The 16601-nt window shown below is 33.0% G+C and overlaps 1 protein-coding gene across 1 annotated transcript; it reads right to left on the bottom strand.

The window, feature by feature from the left end:
- Positions 1 to 876: 876 nt before the first annotated feature.
- On the bottom strand, positions 877 to 6221 carry LOC113391840 (E3 ubiquitin-protein ligase RNF113A). Its single transcript, XM_026627940.2, has 7 exons — positions 6017 to 6221; positions 5624 to 5769; positions 4724 to 4876; positions 3881 to 4008; positions 2412 to 2473; positions 1616 to 1787; positions 877 to 1079 (listed from the first exon to the last, which is right to left on the bottom strand). Exons 1-7 carry the CDS (start codon positions 6213 to 6215, stop codon positions 887 to 889), a joined length of 1053 nt encoding a protein of 350 aa, XP_026483725.2. The 5' UTR covers positions 6216 to 6221; the 3' UTR covers positions 877 to 886.
- Between the last annotated feature and the right edge of the window lie 10380 nt (positions 6222 to 16601).

Here is a 16601-nt window from a genome sequence, read left to right on the forward strand (position 1 = left end):
ATAGTTGAAGGGTCCGGTCTAACTACAGGTACAAGAGACATAACATCATAGTTACAGAGGTTGGTATTTTTGATGGTTAGTATTTTTTACAGTGACCACTTACCACTAGGTCGCCATTTTCCGGTCTTTGTAATAGTTCTCTTCACATGTATCTTCAATAGCAATGAAATAATCTCTTTTGAAATGGTTTCATCAATGAACTGGCGTTGCGGAAGGTTTTTTTTTTATTGCATTGGTTGGCGTACGAGCAGCTCATATGCCACCTGATGGTAAGTGGTCACCACCGCCCATAGACAAAGGCGCTGTAAGATGTATTAACCATTCCTTACATCAACTATGCGCCACCAACCTTGGGAACTAAGATGTTATGCCCCTTGTGCCTGTGATAACACTGGCTCACTCACCCTTCTAACCGGAACACAAAAATACTAAGTACTGTTATTTGGCGGTAGAATATCTGATGAGTGGGTGCTACCTACCCAGACGGGCTTGCACATAGCCCTACCACCAAGTTGACCTCTGGTTTCGGGAAACCCAGACCTTCCCCCCGGTCGTTAATATTATGTATATTCAGTAATACGGTTCATGATTGTCTGGAACCGTAGACTTCCTAACTTAAAGATATACTAATATTCCTATTTACCCCTCCTTTTATCACTTGTGTAAGGAGTGAGTCCATAGCCCAAGGGGTCAGGGCTATTAACGACTAAATTAGTACATATTATATAATTACATAAATATTTGATCGCATGGAGACAGTTTAAAAAGTATCTACATTGACTACACTGTTTAAATATTTAATTTTGATTATATACTACAATTACAAGTCTGTTTCAATCATCATTGAAATCAAACCAATATTATTACATAACAGAACATTTATTTATCAGTCATCACCATCGTCATCACCATCGCCATCACCATCACCATCATCATCATCCATAGCACGTGCTTTCATTTTAGCTTCGAGGTCCTTCGCCGGATTAAAGACACCACTCGTTTGGGCGTTGCAAATAAAACACCGCGTTGATTTCTTATAGTTTTGAAGCGCACATTTCTCACAAAAATAGTGTTTACATCTACAAAAAAAAAAAAAAAAACAATATTTATTCAATAACAACAAACTCCAAGCAGTATAAATTTAACAGTTTAGAAGATTGACTTGTTTAAATATACCCAAGCGACTAGTATTTCTGTAATCTAGGTAGATTAGGTAAATAAGATCAACTGATGGTAAACAGTCACCGCTGCCCTGGATGGATTTACCTATATGGGCTCGTTCAAAGCTCTACTAAGTTCCAATTAACAAAACTGAAGCTAACAAAAAGAGCCGAGATGGCCCAGTGGTTAAAACGCGTGCATCTTAACCTATGATTGCGGGTTAAAACCAGGCAAGCACCACTGAATTTTCATGTGCTTAATTTGTGTTTATAATTCATCTCGTGCTCGAGAGGAGGCCTTAGCCCAGCAGTGGGAAATTTACAAGGTGTTAAATAAAATATTTCTTTATAAATATATAATGTTATAATAAGCAATAAGAAAACATAACATATATAAAAACAGAATCAAAATATATATATAGAGGGGGGGGGGGGTCCCCTTCCAATGAACTGACCTCGTCACAATGGGATCTTCGAAGCTACCCCTACATATAAAACATTTGAACGGCAGATCATCGTCACTGTCTATTTCATAGTCGGACTCCCCTTCTTTCGGTTTGGTTTCCTCCAACTCCAATTGCCATCCGTGCTTGTAATCTGATCTGTCGTGTAAGAACTTACAAGAATCTGTAAGAAATAATTATAAACATAGTATTAGATTTACTTAGTGGTAGGACTATGTAGGTTTATTTTTAATTCATCCCTTAAGGGCATGGATAACTACGGGATGAAATATTTTATGGAAGTTATGTTAGAAATACGAAAATCGGTATTTAGATTTCAAATTACGAGTAAAATCAAACTGTTAAAGTGTTTCTGAATATTCACTTAAGAGGGCAAAGTTGGGGATGAAAGCTTGTATGATAGTTCGTAATTTTACAAGTTAACTTCTCTTAATGGGACAAAATTATGCATAACAGCGCTCTTGAAAATTCATCACCCAAGAGGATGAAATCGGGGATGAAATTTAGTATCGAATTTCGACATTATCATTGTTTGAAGTATAGAAATAACAATTTATTTTAATATTTAGAATTGCTTTAATGGTATAGAATATTCATCCCTTAAGTAGATAAAATTGGGGATGATATTTTTATGGAAGATCATCATTTTTTAAGTTAGAATTATGGAAATTGGTGTTTAGGATAATATTTGTAAAAAAAGTCTAATATTACAGTATTAACCATTAAGATATCCCTATTCCCAAACGGTGACATACCTTAAAGACTTCATTACAAAGACCGTACATACCTCCGAAACCACAGAAACCCGTCTCCTTATAATCTTTGCATATATCCGGTTGATAATCCCATCTGAAAGGTACATAAGAGTCGTTAAAATTCAGAAAAACTTACTTATAGAATAGAACAGAATTGCCGGTTCTTCTCTGTAGAATCTACTTTCAAAACCGGTGTCGCTTGACATTGAATTCAACACTGTAACATAACGTTACAAGAGTGGTTTTATGTCTACTCGAATTAAGACTATTTTAAGATTTTGATTTTATAACTTTATTAATGAGAACCACAGACTCATAATTTAAAAATAGTTTTTAATAGCATGTAATTATTTAATCACAATTAAATAATAACACCTTCTTATCTATAATAATATTCCTTTTTATTACATATGGGCTACCTGATGGTAAGTGGTCACCGCTGCCCATAGACAATGGGCCACCAAGCTTGGGAACTAAGATGTTATCTCCCTTGCGCCCGCAATAACACTGGCTCATTTACCCTTCAAACCAGACCACAACAATACTGACTACTGTTGTTTGGGAGAAGAATATCTGATGAGTGGGTGGTACCTACCCAGACGGGCTTGCATAAAGCGCAAGTAAAGAGGTAAAACTTTTAGGGGTTAATCTCTGGAACTAATAATTTAAAAGAAAAAAAAAACACATGTGGACTACAGAGCTATTTCCGAGTGATATAAATTAAATTAATTCAAATTAAATTAAATTAATTAAATATATATCATAACTTTTTCTTTATTAATAAATTGAACCTGTCCGAAGCCAGGGTGGGTCGGGTACAAACAAAATTATTATTATTATTATGACAAATGTATGTGAGAACGTTAGGTGTGATCGAGACGTACAATGAATGAGGCAGAGTATAATATTGTAATGATGACAGAGACAGCATGAGCTAATTCATTATTATTTTTTGTTCTTTCACATTTTTGTTGTTATTTTAAATATATTATGTAGGAGTGTAGTGTTTTGTTTTTTTTTTTTGTTATTTAAAATGTATAACGTAAACGCCTGTAGTGGTGTATCACACCGTACATGAATTTATTTCCTACTTTTTCTTAATAATTTGTGAATTTCGAAAATCTATAAATAAAAAAATAAAAAAAAATAAAAAATGAGAGAGAATTATGAAGGTGTAAGCGAGAGGGGGGGGGGAAGGAGACAAGATGGCGGTACGACGTATTTAAGTATAACGTACTCTTTTGTAAAATCTAAACAAAAATATACAAATTAGAACAATCACAAATTTAAACATCTACACGTGACAGACATTGCGAAATAAAATAAGATGTGAGCTCTGAGAATTTGACACGTAATTCGCGTTCTAGTTGGCAACTTCATTGTATAGTTTCAACGTCACCTGTACACGCATCATTAGAACTCTCATCATTTTTCCATAACATGCTTAAAGAAGTATAACTTCAAAAAGTTATCATTATTAGAAAGTAGGAGATGTTATCACCTGACAGTAGATCTTAAATTGGCCGGAGCCCTAATAGGACCCTTCCTCACAAAACCGGAACTTGCGTTGCCGACCGCTGTATCTTGTTTTTTATAATATTGGGCATAATTATTAATACCTCGGTATACCTAGAATAAAAAAAAATGTGTAAATTAATGATGTAAACAGTTGTAGGTATGATCCTGACCCCTTGGACTGTTGTCGTCCCCACTCCCAGCACAGTCTGCAAGCTTAAATAGTGGGGTAACCACAAATATTACTAATTAATTATTTACCATGGGCCATTGATGGTATCCTTTTAAAAAAAAAAATATATATATTTAAAATTGTTGGGCAGACTGGCTCATAGGCACTGTTACATGTATTAACTATTCTTTACAATCATCAATACACTGCTAATATCAAACAATTACACTGGCTCAATCCCTATTATCTGTGTTTACTTTGTGGTAGGGCTTTGTGCAAGCCCGTCTGGGTAGGTACCACCCACTCATCAGATACTCTACCGCCAAACAGCATTACTCTGTACTGTTGTGTTGCGGTTTGAAGGGTGAGTGAGCCAGTGTAGCTACAGGCACAAGGGACAAACATCATAGTTCCCAAGGTTAGTGGCGCATTGGGGGTGTATGGAATAGTTAATATTTTTTACAGTGCCATTGTCTATGGGCAGTGGTAACCACTTACCATCCATATGCTCCATGGCCCATACGCTCGTCCGCCAACCTATACCATAAAAAAAAAAAAAAGTGTGTGATATGAAACTTTCACAGATGGGCTTCAAAAAACCCTACAAGTAAATTGTTAGTTTTTATGTGATGCTGTAACAGTTGTACCATTAAATACCTTATCATCAGCTTGGCCTTGTAACTCTTCGTTTATTTTCTGTGATTTCTCGAATATCGCTTGAGCATCTTTGTCTTTCTCTGTGTCCATTTCATATGTAGCCGTAGCATTTTCCCGTTGTTGTAACACTGACAGTGTTGTTGTTGGTTTATGCTGAAATCATTATTATTAATACATTTATTTGTTTGTACTTATATAAATAAATAAAAGAGGTGTTATGGAAAACTGATATATTTATCAACCAACCGCTTTGGAGTAGTGATGGAGATAAGCTCTAAATCTATACATATAATAAATTGTCTGTCTGTCTGTCTGTTTGTTCCGGCTAATCTCTGGAACGGCTGGACCGATTTTAATGGGACTTTCACTGGCAGACAGCTGATGTAATAAGGAGTAACTTAGGCTACTTTTTAGAATGATATGTAAAAAAATAATAAAGTCATGCTTTTTTATTAAATTCAAACACGCACGAAGTCGCGGGCACAACTAGTATATAATATAAATAATGTTGTAGCCCTGCAGTGAGACGTTTACAAGCTGTTATTTCAAGCTGTTGACATCATCAACTGTGTTGATGCTTTACATCAGGACAATGGTTAAACACTAGCTTATTTAGGGTAAAACTAAAACCTTACCTTACCTTACCTTTGGATGCTAACACCTTAAAATTAAATAAGAGATTATTATATATCTCGGACAAATATTTGTGGAAACTTAATTAATTAATTTCATGGATTGTCTTTTATGTAATTTCATGTCATTGGTTTATAAGATATATGTTATTAAAAATATATACAATTCGAAGCTTTCTATTTTGTATTTATACGAGAATTTGTATAATTATATTTTAAAAGTTTCTATAATTGATTATTAATAAATTGTTTAACAAATTATGCTTACGGATTCTTCATCATTACTGTTAGCATCATCTAATATTATTCGTTGTTTCTTCTCTCCTCCGGTTGTTTGAACATTTGGATTTGCTTTCTGAGGCCTCTTAGTTGGTAAAACAACGGTTGGTTCATCGGAATCTGAGCTGTTTTTTTCTATAAGTTTATTAAGTAACACTATTAATGTATCTTTTTTTATGGTATACGTTATTAAATTTCGTCTGTTCTACGTCAAATACGAAACTGATTTTTTTTTTAATTTTATGTTTAGAAAAGCTCTTAGGCCTTTAGCATTAGTACTTTTTGCCAAATTTAAGAATACATTTACTGAATTACTTTTAGTACTTAATGACTAATAATTATTTATAGACTTGTTAAAGTTGAATTGTTTTGTATAGTTTACCCTCTGAACTAGAAGTTTTTCGTTTTCTGCCACCTCTTTTCTTTAAATTTCGTTTCTTAAACGTTGTCGGTACCTCAACTTCGATATCAGACATTTTTATCACAGAATATTTTGTCTTAGTTATAAACAATTCAATTATGTACCTACTTCTATTTCTGTTTGTAAATAAAATAATTTGTAAGGTTATGTTCGGATTCATGTAATGAATTATTATTATACAAGTGTTAAATCAATGTCACTGAAAATGATAAATCGATTTTGTAACATATCGATTTCTATTCGAAATAAGATTAAAGTTTTAAGGCATAGATGAAACATAATAATTTATATGTTACTTAAAAGTTTACAAGTAGATATTTTATTGAAAGCCTAGTACTTGAAATGTCACATAGGAAAATTAAAATTCTGAGTTCCCAGTTAATATCAGTACATATTTTGTTATTGAGTAGCGTAAAACTGAAAATCAGGAAGGTGAAAAAGTTAACACAATGATAGGTAATAATAGACAATAAATATTATCTTTATAGCACAAATAAAAAAAAACTACAGAAAAGAAAACTAAAAACATTATAAAAATGGTGGAATTATTGTAATGGTTACAAAGGAGTAATATCTCCCAGACAATTTAACAACTTTTATTTAGTTTACAGTGTACATTATGTTTTTGATAATAGTCTCATATTCTACAGCTACTATCCGATCTGACAATATTCAATAGTGACAGCAAACGTCAGTTACGTTAATATTTTCATGCGGCTTCTATTTACTTGGTAGAATAAAAACAGTAAAAGTGCAATTTATTTATTTGAAATAACAAATATTTAATATATTCTCTAACAATATAATTTAGCAAATATACACTTTAGGCAATAACATAATATTGGTTTACTACGTTTTATGTAGTGGCTGTAAAGCCGCAAATCCTAAGCTTCTTATATCCGGGCCGGGCTATGAAAAAGTCATTTTGTTTTTCTGTCGAGTAATATTGTCAGTGATAGCCCGATATCCGGAAATGAGTGTGTCCCCGGTGCCTCGGAAGGTCAAGAGCCAAGGTGGCCAATATACTTTAACTTATGTTATGTACCACATATGACGTTTTTATTTCTATATACAAATTAAAACATTTAAATAAACAATTCATCGATTTATGATAGTTAAAATCAAAATTAAAAAAAAGGCCTTATTTAAGTAGGCTCATAAATTTTTTAGTGGTAGGGCTTTGTACAAGCCCATCTCGGTAGGTATCATCCACTCATCCGATATTCTACCGCCAAACAACAGTGCTCAGTTTTTTTGTGTTCCGGTTTGAAGGGTGAGTGAGCCAGTGTAACTACAGGCACAATGAACATAACATCTTAGTTCCCAAGGTTGATGGCGCATTGGCCTTGTAGGGAATGGTTAATATTTTTTACAGCGCACATTGTGTATGGGCGGTGGTGACCATCACGTGACCGATTTGCTCGTCCGGCAACATACATCATACTAAAAAATATTGAAGTACCTTCGAATAGTCATGTAAATGTTGAATTAAATGAAAAGCTACCACCGGTTCGGAAATTAGATTCTACCGAGAAGAATCGATGAGAATCTCAGTAGTTATTCTTTTTCACAATTTGAATTATATAGCATGTCGGTTAATTACAATAAATTTGTATATATCCTACCTTCTAGGTATCAATAAATACCAAGGCTACGCTTTTTTATCTTCAATATGATCTTGTATTGAATATTATTTATCAATGTTTTATTTCACCGTAGCTTTAAAATTTTTAATACATAAAAAGACAATGAGTCTATTTTTATACTAACTAGTGGCAATCGATTCAATTAACTTTAATAAGTGATTTTGTGACTTTTGTAGATAAAATAATATGGGGTAAGAACTATATCTGATTCGAGCCTATTCTTATTGATTTCGTTCTTAAGACAAGCTAATGAAATTGCGTCTATTGACTGGAAACAAGCTACAATATTAATTCACAAGAATATACCGTATAAAAGGCCGAAATAGACGATCCGATCACTACGATTTTACCCCTTTGCCGATCATGCTCTAAATCACCTTAATAAAATTATATTGACGTTATGGTTTTTTAATCATATCAACGTATAATAATATTTATTTCATATTTTTATAAATATTACAAACTAGTTGTCCCCTGCGGTCGCTTCCCCTCGCTCGTGTTTTAGGGGATTGGTCATATTTTAAGTAAAAAAAAATGTCTTGTCCTAGGGATTCAAGTTTACTTCACACCAAATTTCACGAAATTTGGTTCAAAAGTGGTTTGCCCGTGAAAGAGCAATATACAGACAGAGTTACTTTGCATTTATAATATCAGTATAGATAAATATTTTGATCCCAATTCCTTCAGTGATAAAACACAAGAGTTCGCTTACTTCAGCCAGTGCCTTAACAAAGTGGCTACGCCAATATGCTTTTCTAAATTCCTTTGCGTTAAATTAACCCATATTATTTAAATACTAAGGTCATTAATCCTATCCATCCTAATCTACATTGCAACTCATAATGTTCCAAAAAATTTTCTATCCCATGGCATTTATTTTCATAATGCTGCTTAAGAGGATCATGTCCGACTCTTTCTTCAAGATATCATAGTAATTAGGGCAAAAAGTCTTTTGACAGGTCGAAGAAATGCCGTTAACCGAAATCCGTTCTCTTGGACTTTTAAATATTTATAGTATATTGGCCCGTCCTGACTTTAAAATCGGTCAACTGTTTAGGAGGGGTTTAGTTAGATACACACATACTTTTATTTATTTGGGAAACAAACAATTTTAAAAACACTGTAATATAAAACAAAAATATAACATAAAACACAAATCAATCAAGTTTCCACTTAAAGCTAATACACAAAAAAAATATATATTTACAATTAAAATTAAAACAAAAATAAAAACAGCATATAAGTACATTATCAATTTAGAAACAGTTAACATTTTAAGATATCACGAACTGCTCTTTTATATACACCAATTTTTGGGCAAAATATGTCTAATTTTTGGAAGTTATTACTATGATTTAAGCAAAAACGGTACAAAAACACATTTTTTACTTATAGAAGATTTATTATTATTAGGTATACAATAAATCACTTTCGTCAATTTAACTAATTAAAATATTCTTTATTCAAGTAAGCTCATTAAAGCACTTTTGAATCTTCATGATACAGTGTTTGAATTAAATGTAAATCTACCACCGGTTCGGAAAGTAGATTCTACCGAGAAAAATCGGCAAGAAACTCAGTAGAATACTCTTTACCACCACTTTAATTACATAGTATTAAAAAATAACAGTGTGCGGTCTTATTTATAAAAATACTTAGAGGATTTTTAGTTACACTAATATCTCTTTCAGTCATTGTTGATTTTACATTTGAAAGAAAAAGGCAGAATGATTTTTTAACTAGTCACATCTAATTCGACATTTTGGGCATCATCTGAGACAGTACCTATAGTTTCTTTTTTTATTATTTATTTAACATTTTTTTATTGCTATAATAGTATATAGAATCGGGTTTATATATCCACACATAATGGATTGGAGAGCGAGCGGAGACACATGACGTCATAAGAGTTTGTTATGACGTTTGCCGTCACGGCACACGAGTCGATCTAACCCCCGAAGTGCATCAAAAGATGTTTCACATGAATTATTAATTTCTTTGCATAATTCATCAAGAAATTAAATTCCACTTCATTTTTAATATAAGAACGTTAGAAACTTTATTCATGCGTATGCTCTATTCCAACCACAAGAGCACAAAAGTCAAATAAACATAATTTGACAGCCAATTGACGCGATATCATTGGTCGAGAGTTTGATTAATCTATGATATTCATTACGGAGTTGTGGAAAAAAAGCGTTGAACGTCGACGAAATTGTTATCGGAATTTTTGAAGTAAAATAAAATTTATATAAGTCCTTACTACTATAGGTTATAAGCCTAACAATTATTTACATCGACAATGAGGCACCAACCTTGGGAACTGAGAGTAATGTCCCTTGTGCATATAGTTACTCTGTCAATAACCCTTCAATCCGGAACACAATAATACCATACTCTATTCCAACCACAAGAGCACAAAAGCCAAATAAACAATATTAGACAGCGAATTGAAGCGATATCACTGGTCGAGAGCTCATTTTGAAAGTCGATGAAACTATTATCGGAATTTTGGAAGTATAATTAAAGTATATACAAGTACTTTAGTGTAATAGTGGTGTATTATAAATAAAGATATATTAATCTTAAACTCTTAGTAGTGCACAATATACTTGAATTATTTGCAAATCATTAAATACGTAAATCTAAGGTTTGTTTATCTTTTTTCCTACTTCCATTGGAATAGGCTAAGTCTCCATTGGAATAGAATAAGTATTGCTGCTTGGCGGTACAATATATTATGATGAAGTCCCGACTACCCCAGACAGGCACAAACCCCCTCCGAGTGCAATACAATAAGTACAATTTTAAATATATAAAGAATTTGTAAGCTAAAATTTTATGTAAATATATTCTGTAAGGTAACCGTATTCACCTATATTGGAATACAAGTGATGAATATCTAAGTGATCGACACCTTGTTAAACAATACAAGTTAAAATGTCTGTCTGTATGTGGAGATGTTTACGTGTTGGTACGCGTATTCTTAGATGAAAGCAGTGTGATTAAAATTAAAGGAAATATATTGCTTTAGATCCTAGAATTGCCGGCTCGTTGATTTTTTAATAGGTTAATCAAATAGCGTAAAATAGCGAGTTTGCTAATTTAAAAAATATACATATATGTATATATAAATTACTTTTCTAGTTAAATAAAAGATAAACTTTACAAAGTCTGCTATATTGTATTTTATCCAAAGGAATCGTATTCAAAACTTTCATTATCCTGCATAACATATTCTAAGGACAATGGTTTAATAATATTAGTCTAGTAAACGTCAAAAATATTATATATTACAAAATAATTAATCGTCATTTAAAACAAACGCATAAAAAATAAAAATTCAAAATTAATAATATTTGTACTAATATAAAATGTATTTTTAATACTTACTTATGGAGTAATGTTGATATTATATATTTATTAAATACAGATTTCGTTACTGTATCCGAACTAATAAATATATATATAATCGATTTTCGAAAGTTATTCGTGATTATGATTAACGATTTTCCCGCGTTTAATTAGGAATGGTGACTGTCACAACTGTCATTCCTGTCAATTTATACATTCCGACCTCAGAATTATAAAGTATTACAATTTTGATAAAAATTAACAATTATTAAAAAAATATCCTCATTTATTATCAGTCGGCAAATCTATTTGTTTAGAGTATTTCAATTCAGAAAGTAATTTATTTGATGTATGTGCAATGATTTCACTTACTTGAAAATCTGTTAATATAATATAAAATTAAATTATATAAACAAAGACGCGATAAAAACCAAGAGTCAGACGGTTTTGCACATACGACGTTTCAAAGATAACACGTTAAAAATAGTATACTACTTTTACGAAGACAACGCTCAGCTACAAAACGTAATAAGTTATATTAAAATAAACGTAAGGATACGTCGTTTTAAATATTTACGCTATCTTGTCCTGGTTTTAAAATGGTATACCACTTCTTTTTAAACAGAAGACAAACGACGTATGTTGCACGAAAATCTTTGCGAATATGTCATTTTTGCAATTTGTTTAATTTTTGGAAAGTTTTTAAATAATTCGCTTTCTTTACGAGTGTTTAATTTGTAATTTAACATCCTTTCGTTACGATTTCTGAATACTTCGATGTTTTCGAATAGTTTTCGAAAACAACGAAGGAATGAACGAAGGAATTTCCTGAAATTCAAAGATTTAACCGTTAAAATTGTTTGTTTTGCTGTTTTGGATCGAATGGTAAGTCTAAACCGATTGACTTATTGGCAGAAGGGGAACTGCCTGATGGTAAGTATACTTATACAGTATAGATAGGTACAGATTTCATATTATATATCTTATAGCTTCTTAATACATAAGTACACAGTAACGTAACGTAGAGGCGTTGAATTGAACTATTCTGATATCTTATAAACTTGCCACAGAACCTGTACAAAGTCAAAAAGTGATAAGCGACATTTGACTAACATTCATGATGTTTCACGAGAATAAGTATCAAAATAGCGTATCTACGTAAGTACTTTTTATAACCCTTTATGAGTGATATACAATGTGAGTTATTTTTATGGTCTGTAAATATTTACAACAGATAAAAAATATGTCATCAGGGCTTCCACTATGAAACGATAAATCTAATAATATTTTAGATTTGCGAGATATTGAGAATTCTTTTTTAAATTCGTGTTAAGAATATGTTACGTTGTGGTCGATTTTTTTTTGTTTTAAAATGGCAGACGAGCTAATAGGCCACCTGATTGGCTAAGTAAAAATAAAATAACCATTCCTTAGGTTGCTAATGCGCCACCATTTTAGGAACTGAGATGCTATTGAAACCCTTGTGACGGGCAAATGTGTCACTTGATGGTAAGTGGTCACCACTGCTCATAGACAATGACACTGTCGGAAATATTTATCATTCTTTTCATCGCCAATGCGCCACCAACCTTGGGAACTAAGATATTATGTTCCTTGTGTAATACTAGTTTTCTCACCCTTCAAATTGGAACACAGCAATATTGAATACTGTTGTTTGGCGGTAAAATATCTGATGGGTGGGTAGTACCAACCCAGACGGGCTTGCACAAAGCCCTACCACCAATTAAATTTCTTATTGACCGTCGAAAATCTACCACAGGTTCGGAAAGAATTACCTCAGACTGAGAGGAAAGTAACTCAACTGGATAATTTTCTTTTTTTCGGTCAGATATTCGTGTTTAGACTCTTTTCTTTTTAAATTAACTGGAGGCGATGGTTTATTCCCAAGGCGAGCTATAATCAATTAAATGTTATAATAACCTTTAGCAACAAACTTTCTTTGACGATCATTTTGCACCTTACAATTGAAAAGTTTTGAACGTTTTCTGGGATACTGTTTTAAAAGCATATAGTCTATACAATGCCCCACAAAAGAATCGGCTATGTGTAGTCGGGTAAAGATCTGAGAGGCCAGAGGCTGAATACCAACGGATCTTCGTGCCATTATTTAGAATACACACTAACGAGTATAAAACATTGTGCAATTATGTTTTAAGGCGTATATGTTCCCTTAATTACAGGAGACTTACAGATTTAAGTATTGACTTAATCTAAAATGAATATTACACAGTAGTTAATAAAATAATAAGGACTACATTTAAGAAAAATAATAAGTATTTAAAACGAAGTTATGAAATTTTTCATTGTAACTATATATTGAAAAATATTTTAAGGCACAGTAGTGGTAATACTATCTTTCGGGGTTGGATTTACGAAATTGGGCAACTGCTCTGGGGCAGTCACAATCGAGATTAAAAAAAAAAAGAAATTCCAACGAGTTAACAAAATTTTAAGGGAATACATGTGTAGATATAGTGAAAAGCAATTAAGGCGGACATGTTGACGTTTATTAATTACTTTTTAAAAGTGACATTTACAAAAAAAAGGAGGAATGAAAAAAAGGTCTTATATATTGAAAAACCTGACCGACAGAGAGGAAATTGTTCAAATAACTTAACTAAGGGTCTCACTCCTCGATTGGCACGGGACCTCTGGGCATTTAAATCCAGGCCAGTATTTATATTGGCAGCCTATCAAAATTCCGGAATTTTACTGACGATTGCTTTGGCAAAAAAACATAATAGCTTTTATTGAACCGGAATTTAGATCTTTTTAGAATTAGACTTTCGAATCTTACTCTGGACCATACGGTCAATGTACTGTTATTAGAGGTTAACTAAGTAGGTAGGAAAAATAATTTTGTTTTTCATAGAACAATCTCACTCGGCAGGAGGATGATGATAGAAGAATCTTAGTCAACCCATATATTTTTTTGTAAGAAAAAACAAACTTAAACTGGTTATATTAGAATTATTTTCATAACTACGTAAAATCAATGGAAACGTTATAAGCACATATATATTTTATATTAAACATTAATCATATATATATTCTCACGCAATAAATAACTGGATTGATAGTTATAAAGTTTTGTTTTGATCGTCTGTTTTTCGTTACGAGGAAAACAACAGATAAGTCGACACTCGTGTTGTGAGATATCGAAACGATTTGAGGCGTAAATATTTTCTTCAATAACATATTACAATAGTAAATCAATTTACTAAAATATGCACTACAAAAAACAAAAGACAACACTATTCGACTAAACTACATATATTTTTAATTTTACTTCCAAAGCTTCGATGAGAACTAAGTGCCTAAAACCTTATGGACCTCAACCCATGTAGTCATATCCATTCTAGGTCAAACATGTCTTACAATCTTTACCCCCTTCTCCTTGAATAACCACTCGTTCCCAAGACACCGTTACCCCGGGGCCCATGCGGGCATACGTGGACATCTCTCTGAACAAACTGTCTTTGTCTTGGAAACGAGTGTTTTATTCAAGGTGAAGGGGGTTAATTTGTATTACTAGTCGTATATAATTTCCTTTGACAAAGGATAGCGTGATCCAGAAACACGAATAAAATGATCCACGACATCTATTGATACATAATAAGGAATAAATAAATGTTTAAAAAATATACACTCCTGTAATTGAAAAAGGATAAGGACCACACGCTTTCAATACGAATATTATATTAATGATGATTATATGTTTCGGCCGATGTCAGTCACGGCAATGTCACGGGAGACTAAACAACTACGCAGGATATGTTGGACACAGGTGCATTTTCTATCCCGTCACTCTTATAATCAGATGAGACGACAAATCGGACGGCAAGTCGGATTACAATCCGACACGACAATGCGTCTCGAATTATAATAATTCTGCCCAGGGCCGGATTTAGAGGAGGGCAACCGGGGCAACTGCCTTGGGGTCTCCACAACAGAGATTCCGATGAGCTAAATAGGAGTGAAAATAGTCAAATTATAATAATGTTATTAATTACTGTTTTAAAAGTTACCGCTATAGATAAATAAATATAGCTAATTTTAATATAATTATTAGGGTCCTCCACTCCTTTGCGGCTCCAGGACTTCCAGACCTTTAAATCCGACTTTGTTTCTGCCTCTAAGCAGCGATTAGTAATTTTGTGTTCCGGTTTGAAGGTTTAGCCATTTTGTAACAGGCACAAGGGACATAATCCGTTGGAGCAGACGAATCCTAGATACCTGGGATCAGCAAACAGCGTAAAGCGAACCAGCCGGGAGACCGATGATCTGAAGATGGTGGCGGAACCTAACTGGATGCCTAGCGCGAGAACCGGAAGCTTTGGCGATCACGTGAGAAGCTTAAATCTAGCAGTGGATGATTGACAGACGAAGATGTAAGTATATTAGAATAATAATAGAAGTATTTATATATGTATATATATATATCTGTTTCCTGGTGCTAAAAGGATCAATATCAATAACCTTTAGCTTTGGTGATATATAATATATAGAATAGATACAATGAACTGTCTGTCTGTTGTTTCACATATGCCTTTTTGTCGGAATTAGTAATGTTAAACGTACTGTCTCCACTGGTGACAGGAAGGCTGGTTTATTTTTTATCCAGAGGATCGGAATTGCGATTCAAATGGGAAATGCAGCAGCAACAGCTAGCATTGCCACCATTGCACGCGGTCATGATTTGTACAGTAACTATTTTTAATTCTTATTTGTATATAGTGTAGGTCTAAATGTTAATAATTCTTATGTAAATAAAGTTTAGAAAATGCCAATATGAGGTTTACATTATATCAAAATAATATTCTTTGTCCCGTTAGTTAGTTTCAGGTCACAGGTTTGTACGTGAAAGCCACGGAAACGTTTTTTTATTTTTATTTGAATAGAACACGTTTGATTTATTAATACTTACAACTCCAGCACTGAGCGGTTATTCCCCGGCTACCCGTTACATATTTTCGTCCCTTTACAAGAAATAACTCACACAGATTGTAGGAAAGCACGAGGAAAGATGTGAAATGAAATATGTCTATAAAGTGCTTTGGCCAACATATATTCATTATTTCACGTTAAAATTAAAGGATAAAAAATGGTTATTGTGGGTTATCCCTAAGAGATATACCTATATTTTTAAGCTGTACAGCTTAATACTGTAGTACAATATTTTGATCTATCTCGTAGGGTTCAGCCAGCGTTTGCAATGCAAGCGCAAAAAAAATGTTTTTATTTACCTCACATCAATAGAAACCTCTGAAATTAATTTAAGCCCGTCCAGGTGCTGTCCACTCATTTTATATTCTATGGCCAAACAGCAATATTGAGTACTCTTGTGTTGCGGTTTGAAGGGTGAGTGAGCCAGCCCAGGGACAAGGGCCGTGAGTTTCCAAGATTGATGGCGTATTGGCGCTACAGTGCCAATACTAGTGACAACTTTTCATCAGCTGCCTATTTGCCTACCATTCAAAGTCTAAAACATAAAAATAAAAAATAAACTATTTTGTTTTGCAGCC

Source organism: Vanessa tameamea, chromosome 28, assembly GCF_037043105.1.
Source record: "Vanessa tameamea isolate UH-Manoa-2023 chromosome 28, ilVanTame1 primary haplotype, whole genome shotgun sequence".
NCBI classification, from domain to species: Eukaryota; Metazoa; Arthropoda; class Insecta; order Lepidoptera; family Nymphalidae; genus Vanessa; species Vanessa tameamea.

Coding starts and splice junctions, on each gene's coding strand:
- LOC113391840 (XM_026627940.2), bottom strand. CDS start 6,215: ATGAATCCGAACATAACCTTACAAATTATTTTATTTACAAACAGAAAT. Junction 4,009..4,723: donor AAGGCCAAGCTGATGATAAG/GTATTTAATGGT, acceptor TTTTTATTCTAG/GTATACCGAGGTATTAATAA. Junction 2,474..3,880: donor AATTTAAGATCTACTGTCAG/GTGATAACATCT, acceptor TGTACCTTTCAG/ATGGGATTATCAACCGGATA.